General features: G+C 43.1%; 1 protein-coding gene across 1 annotated transcript in view; it reads left to right on the top strand.

Annotated features, from left to right (window-relative positions):
• The window catches only part of MTCH2 (mitochondrial carrier 2), a 30285-nt gene extending 23308 nt beyond the window's left edge, over window positions 1-6977 (top strand). Inside the window, exons 12-14 of the mRNA XM_017865728.1 lie at window positions 1401-1475; window positions 3153-3216; window positions 5375-6977. Coding sequence (XP_017721217.1) covers window positions 1401-1475; window positions 3153-3216; window positions 5375-5461 — 226 coding nt within the window. The 3' untranslated portion in view covers window positions 5462-6977. The remainder of the gene's footprint in view (window positions 1-1400; window positions 1476-3152; window positions 3217-5374) is intronic.
• The last annotated feature ends 530 nt before the right edge of the window (window positions 6978-7507 follow it).

The raw sequence follows: 7507 nt of genomic DNA, 5'->3' as shown, positions 1-7507 counted from the left end.
TTTTTTTTTTTTTTTTGAGATGGAGTCTCACTCTTGCCCAGGCTGTAGTGCAGTGGTGCAATCTCAACTCACTGCAACCTCCACCTCCCAGGTTCAAGTGATTCTCCTGCCTCAGCCTCCTGAGTAGCTGGGATTACAGACGTCCACCAGCATGCCTGGATAATTTTTTGTATTTTGTTGTTGTTATTGTTGAGGTAGAGTCTTGCTCTGTTGCTCAGGCTGGAGTGTGGTGGCGCGATCTCAGCTCACTGCATTCTGCACCTCCCGAGTTCAAGCAATTCTCCTGCCTCAGCCTCCTGAGTAGCTGGGATTATAGGCACTTGCCACCACCCCCAGCTAATTTTTGTATTTCTGGTAGAGATGGGGTTTCACTATGTTGACCATGCTGGTCTCGAACTCCTGACCTCAGGTGGTCCACCCACCTGGCATCCTAAATTGCTGGGATTATAGGCGTGAGCCACCACACCTGGCCTTGCCTTTTTTATTTAATTCAAAATTCTTTTCCCATGTGGTACCTGACATATCATTAAACATGTTACTGTTTTCATGTAAGATCAGATAGCTATGTGGAGTTTTGAACATTTTACATCGTTTGTTTTCTGGTTTTGTTTGTTTCCTGTTACTCCTGGCAAGCTGTGATGTTTTCTGATATGTAGAGCAACTGCCATGTTTAGCACAGCGCAAACTTGAAGGATGAATTAAATGTATTGTTATTATTTACAGTTTTTTCAAGATGAAGCAATTATACCTGAGTAGGAACATATATATATCCACTGTTCATATCCGTTTTCATGTTTAGTTTCTTTGTGAACACCAGTTAGTTTTTAAATCCCCTTTCCCTGCTTTTTTTTTTTTTTTTTTTTTTCTGAGACTGGTTCTTACTCTGTCACCCAGGCTGGAGTGCAGTAGCACGATCTTGGCTCACTGCAACTTCCGCCTCCTGGGTTCAAGCAATTCACATGCCTTAGCCTCCCAAGTAGCCGAGATTACAGGCGTGTGCCACCATGCCGGCTCATGTTTTTGTATATTTAGTAGAGACGGGTTTCACCATGTTGGCCAGGCTGGTCTTGAACTCCTGACCTCAAATGATCCACCTGCCTCAGCCTACCAAAGTGCTGGACTTACAGGTGTGAGCCACCGTGCCTGGCCACCTTTCCCTGATCTTTAATCATGTAAATGCTATGTTCTGGAGTTTCATTTGATTTGAAACCTAAACATAGGGGAGGAATTCTCTTCTGGATGCTTGATCTTTGCCCTGCTCCACTATGATCTGTTTCATTGAACTAACATGATCTCTCAGGGAATCTTCTATGCAGGAGAATATTTTGACAAGCTTTATCAATGTCTTGAATGTTTGGTTAATATTAACATGAAGAGCTCCATGTTTTTTTCTATTTTAGTCTTGCTGGTGGATGCCCTCCTTACTCCCCAATATATACGTCTTGGATAGATTGTTGGTGCATGCTACAAAAGAGGTATTTCTTTTTCTCCATCTCTCTCATGTTATTTTGTTTTATTTTTGTTTGTTTTCTTAAATACTGTCTCTGCAATCCCAAGTTAACTCTTGTAGCTCATTCTAGCTAGAGTGAGTGAGTGAGTCTAGTCTGCCAGTTAATGTACACTTCACAGTGTTCTATGTTTCACTTTGGCATAATAGTAAAATGTGATATTTAGAAATCATGCGCAGAAGTAATGAAAGAATCCTTAGATGAGACCTAGAAGCCATTTGAGTGCCCACATGCAACTTATAAATACAATCCAAGTAGATTATTATCATGGTAAAATGATGGCCTTGATTTTAGACTTTTTTTTCCCAAACTCACCTTTCATAACAATTATTTGTCACAGTGGTATTGGCAGAGCTGGTCTCCTACTTCTAGAGTCTTGTTAGTGGATGGTTTTTGCCTAGATACCAATTTAGGGTTTGTTATTACTATGAGGTGTATAATCTGCAACAAAAACATTCTTTATTATCTAGGCAAAGCTTTATTGGAAAATAAAATAATGGGCTGGGTGCAGTGGCTCACGCTTGTAATTCTAGCACTTCGAGAGGCGTAGGTGGGCAAATTGCTTGAGCCTAGGAGTTTGAGACCAGCTGAGGCAACATGATGAGACCTCATCGCTACAGAAAATACAAAAACTTAGCCAGGCATAGCACCTGTAGTCCCAGCTACCTGGGAGGCTGAGGTGGGAGGATCACCTGAGCTCAGGAGGTCAAGGCTGCAGTGAGCCAAGATTGCACCACTGCACTTCAGCCTGGGTGACAGAGTGAGACCCTGTATCCAAAAAAAGGAAAATAAAATAACAGCTAGGTATGATGGCTCATGCCTATAGTTCCAGTCACTCAGGAGGCTGAGCCAGGAGGATCACATGAGTCCTTGAATTTGAGGCCAGCCTGGGCAACACAGCCAGACATGTCTCTTAACAAAAAACTACAGGCCAGGTGCAGTGGCTCACGGCTGTAATCCCAGCACTTTGGGAGGCCAAGGTGGGCAGATCACTTGAGGTCAGGAGTTTGAGACCAGCCTGGGCAACACAGTGAAACCCCATCTCTACTAAAATACAAAAGAAATTAGCCAGGCGTGGCAGCGTGTGCCTGCAGTCCCAGCTACTGGGGAGGCTGAGGCAAGAGAATTGCTTTAACCAGGAAGTGGAGGTTGCAGTGAACCGAGATCGTGCCACTGCACTCCAGTCTGGGTGATAGAGTGAGACTCCATCTCAAAAAAAAAAAAAAAAAGACAATAACAACAACAAGTGGATTGACTGTGGGCTAAATTTAGCACGGGATCACTTAACATGGCTATCAGTTTAAAGTTGTTTTTGAAGGGGGTCCACTGATTAAAGGACTGCGGAAGAAAGTGTATAAAGAAGCTCTTTGTTGCATTATTTTATAGCACTAGTGATACATAAGAGAAAGGCCTTTGAAATCTGAATGAAAGGGTCTAAGTGTTGTTTGTAGTTGCTCTTGCTTAGTGTGCCCACAAAGCCCTTCTGTGAATCCAAACTAGAATACTTGAATGATTTCAGAACAGACCTACCATGAACATTGCCTTTCATTCTGAGTTTTACTCTCTATTGTACAGTGTGGTCCCTGTTTAAATGGAAAAAATGGCCTTTCCTTCCTTCCTTTTCTGACTAACCCCTTGTTATAGGAAGAAAGCAGACAGAGAATGGATTAGGGTGTCTAACACACTTTACCTAGGAACAGTGGTTCCTGTAGGTGCCTACAACAACAGCAAATCTTGATGGCATTTACTGTATACCAGATACCAGATATCATGCTGAGAGCTTTTCTTACATCAGCTCATGTAATCCTCAAAACAGCTGTGTGAGGATAGGTGTCATTCTTTTTTTTTTTTTTTTTTTTTTTGAGGCGAGTCTTCGCTCTGTCGGCCCAGGGGCTGGGTGCAGTGGCCGCGATCTCAGCTCACTGCAAGCTCCGCCTCCCGGGTTTAACCCATTCTCCTTGCCTCATGCTCCCGAGCTAGCTGGGACTACAGGCGCCCGCCACCTCCCCGGGCTAGTTTTTTGTATTTTTTAGGTAGAGACAGGCGTTTTCACCATGTTAGCCAGGGATGTCTCGATCTCGCGTGACCTCGTGATCCACCACCTCGGCCTCCCAAAGCTGCTGGGCGCATTACAGGCTTGCAGCACCGCGGGCCGCCATAAGGTGTCATTCTTAATCACCCATTTCCCATATGAAGAAACTGCGGCTTATTTTAGTTAGTTTAGTGGCCAATCTATATAAACCCAAGTCCTCACATGAGCGTGTATTTTGGGAAGGCCAGTTTATCACTCCAGCAGTGTACTCAGTTGCACTCAAACATGTATTACTTTATTTTTATTTACGTATTTGATTTTTTTATTTAGAGACAAGCTTCTGTCGCCCAGGCATGGTGTGACAGTGGTGGCATCACGACTCACTGAGCCCTCAAACTCCTGGGAGTAAACATCCTCCTACCTCAGCCTCCCAAGTAACTAGGACTACAGGCCATGCTGCCACCATGTCCTGGTTAATTTTTTGCTTTTGTTTTTGTTTTTTGAGACAGGGTCTTGCCTCTGTCACCCAGGCTGGAGCTGCTAGTGACATGATCTTGCGCTCACTGCAACCTCTGCCCCTCTCCGCCGGATGAAGTCTTTGCGTTCAAGTGATCTTCCACCTCAGCATCCCAAGTATCTGGGACTACAGGACACAGCCCACAAGGCCCAGCTCATTTTTTTTTTTTTTTTTTTTTTTGAGACAGAGGCTCGCTCCATCACCCAGGCTGTAGTGCAATGGTGCGATCTCAGCTCACTGCAACCTCCACCTCCCAGGTTCAAGCGATTCTCCTGCCTCAGCCTCCCAAGTAGCTGGGATTACAGGTGCCCACCACTACGCCTGGCTAATTTTTGTATTTTTAGTAGAGACAGAGTTTCACCATGTTAGTCAGGCTGGTCTCAAACTCCTGACCTCTGGTGATCTGCCTGCCTCGGCCTCCCAAAGTGGTTGAGATTACAGATGTGAGCCACCATGCCTGGCCAATTTTTTGTATTTTTTGTAGCAATGGGGTTTCACCATGTTGTGCAGGTTGGTCTCAAATTCCTGAGCTCAAGTGATCCTCCTGCCTTGGTCTCTCAAAGTGCTAGGAATACCAGTGTGAGCCATTGCACCTGGCCTTTAATTTTTTAATTTCTTGTAGAGATAGGGTCTTCCTATGTTGTCTAGGTTGTTACTACTTTGATTATAAGATTTTATAAGTAGTCCTTAGAAACATGATTTCATTTCATTAAGAAATAAATAGGCCGGGTAGAGTGGATCACACCTGTAATCCCAGCACTTTTGGGAGGCCAAGGTGGGCAGATCACTTGAGGTCAGGAGTTCGAGACCAGCCTGGCCAATATGGTAAAAACCCACCTCCACTAAACATACAAAAATTAGCCAGGCATGGTGGTGCATTCCTGTCCCAGCTACTCAGGAGGCCGAGGCAGGAGAATCGCTTGAACCTGGGAGGCAGAGGTTGCACCACTGCACTATGGCCTGGGCAACAGAACGAGACTCCATCTCAAAAAAGAGAAACAAAGAAATAAATGAAAGCTAGCACTTACTGAATGTTAGGCACTGTTCTACATGACTCATTTGCTAAGCCAGCTGGAAAGTGGCAAAGCCAGAATCCAACCTGGGCATTCTGTCTGCCCAGAGTAAGAACTTATTAAGGAGAAATTGTAGTTAGTTCATAGTAGCTCAGCCTTTCAAAGAATACAAATCCCTGTTCTGTAGTGATAGTCCCAGTTTTGTCCTGGATTTATTCACGTCTCCCAGTTGGACCTCTCTGCTGATTTGGATTGGCTGATCTCATCTCGCTAGATATTATTTGTGTTTTGTTTTGTTTTCCAGGGGAATATGAGCCGAGGAAATAGCTTGTTTTTCCGGAAGGTCCCCTTTGGGAAGACTTATTGTTGTGACCTGAAAATGTTAATTTGAAGATGTGGGGCAGGGACAGTGACATTTCTGTAGTCCCAGATGCACAGAATTATGGGAGAGAATGTTGATTTCTATACAGTGTGGCGCGCTTTTTTAATAATCATTTAATCTTGGGAAAATTGAGGTGTTTGGTGTCTGCCTTTTTTGTTCTTTTTTCCAGCACAACATAACTTACCACTGATACTCCCCTTTAGTTATTCTGAATTAGGATATTTTGCTCCAAATTCTTATTTTACTTAACCAGAAGGGAAAAAAAAAGTTGTATTTTCCTGAAGCTACAGGCACTTTGTCATGTGATTTTTGAGTCTCAATTTAAGGCTTTGTAAAACGAAGAGTAGAATTCCAAGAAGGATGAGAAATAATTCTGTAAAACTTAACAAAATCACTAAATTAAACTATATGGGAGGTTACGAATTACCTTTTCTTAGGTAGACCCTAAAAAGTCAGTAGCATGCACCAGAATCTGACTCCCATTATGCTTCTAAGCACATTTCGTTGACCTTGTCTCTCATACTTCAAGAAAAGGACAGTACGTGGCTACATTATCCTAGAAAGTCTGTGTGAGGATCTACCCCTTCAGTCTGTTATTGCAGAGTAATAAAATGTCACCGACAGGGTGCCTCTGAGCCTACTTTAGTTCAAGAGGCTGCCTAAAAAAAATAAGTAAGATAAAGGATCAGCAACAACAAAGAAAAAGGACAATTACAGAAAATAAGCAAGATTGGGAAAGGAAGTATAATGGCACTTTTTTTCCTCAAAGGAAGTTCTTGTTTTCACGTCATATACGAAAAGCAGATCCTGCAAGAGTAATCCCCTTCTTTAAGAGCCAAGTATTCGCCCGTGCTTAAATTACACCATACAGTTCTAATTGTATATAATCTTTTGTTCTTCAGTTTTTTGTTTTGTTTCCTTTTTGTTATTGTTGCCGAAGGTGAGTAGTTTTGCATTTCTGATGACAGCCTTGGAAAGTATATTTGTAACTCCATGTCTGGTAATGCCAACCCAAGTCCATATGGGTCTTAGGACACTGACCGCTTCACATGCCATACCCTCAGTTAAGCATGTTAACATTTATAGGAGGAAAAAAATCTCTTTAGGAGAAAATAAAATTCAACTCAAGCATAAAGCTTCTATTTACTCAGGCCTTTTAAAAAGCAGGTTAAAATGCTCTAAAATGAGAAAGCCTGTGGTTTCGCTTATTTATATAATTCACTGGGACATTGCCAAATGAGTAAGCACTTAATTTGCTGCTTCTGAGACATCTCTGTCAAAACAGCCCCACTAATAATGTTAGATAGAATGAGAATGCAGGGGTCTCTTCCCTCCCCCTGGGGTTTAGGAAGCTCATGAGGAGCTCAGCTTAAAATGTCTTTGATGTCTCTTCCTTTGTCTCAAAAATAATGTCAATTTTATATACTATTCAATATTACTATCTGCATTTGTTTTAATATAAAATGTTTGCTGCCTACCTTTTCTCCCAAAAAATCTTTAAGTAAAGATGATCTGGGAAAATGTGCCATGTTTATCCTGTGGCTTCTGTGAACTTCATGCTTGCCTATTCATAGTTGAGAAGCATGTCTGACTCTGATAACCAGGCTACCACCAGAGGACGCCAAGGCTTCAGTTTGGCCTGTGCAAGTTGGGTGGCTGAGAAATTTCTTCAAGGCGTGGCATTGCTCAAAATACCAGTCCAGCTGTTTCAGCCTTGCTGCATCCAAGCTAGAGGCCTAGTCAGAGTCCTATACCTGTGATCCTCCATAATATCTTACTGTAAGCTATTAGCATAAAAGTCTAAAGATATTCAGGGGCTAGGAAATGCAGGTAGGTGCTATTAAGAAACACATGCGCCCAGGCACGATGGCTCACGCCTGCAATCACAGCACTTTGTGAGGCCAAGGCAGGCGGTTCACCTGAGGTCGGGAGTTTGAGACCAGCCTGACCAACATGGAGAAACCCCGTCTCTACTAAAAATACAAAATTAGCGGGGCATGGTGGCACATGCCTGTAATCCCAGCTATGCGGGAGGCTGAGGCAGGAGAATCTCTT

This window comes from Rhinopithecus bieti, unplaced genomic scaffold (assembly GCF_001698545.2).
Source record: "Rhinopithecus bieti isolate Rb0 unplaced genomic scaffold, ASM169854v2 scaffold_81727, whole genome shotgun sequence".
Classification (NCBI taxonomy): domain Eukaryota; kingdom Metazoa; phylum Chordata; class Mammalia; order Primates; family Cercopithecidae; genus Rhinopithecus; species Rhinopithecus bieti.
The sequence above is the reverse complement of the archived record's forward strand: the minus strand, read 5'-3'. Positions and strand labels throughout refer to the sequence as shown.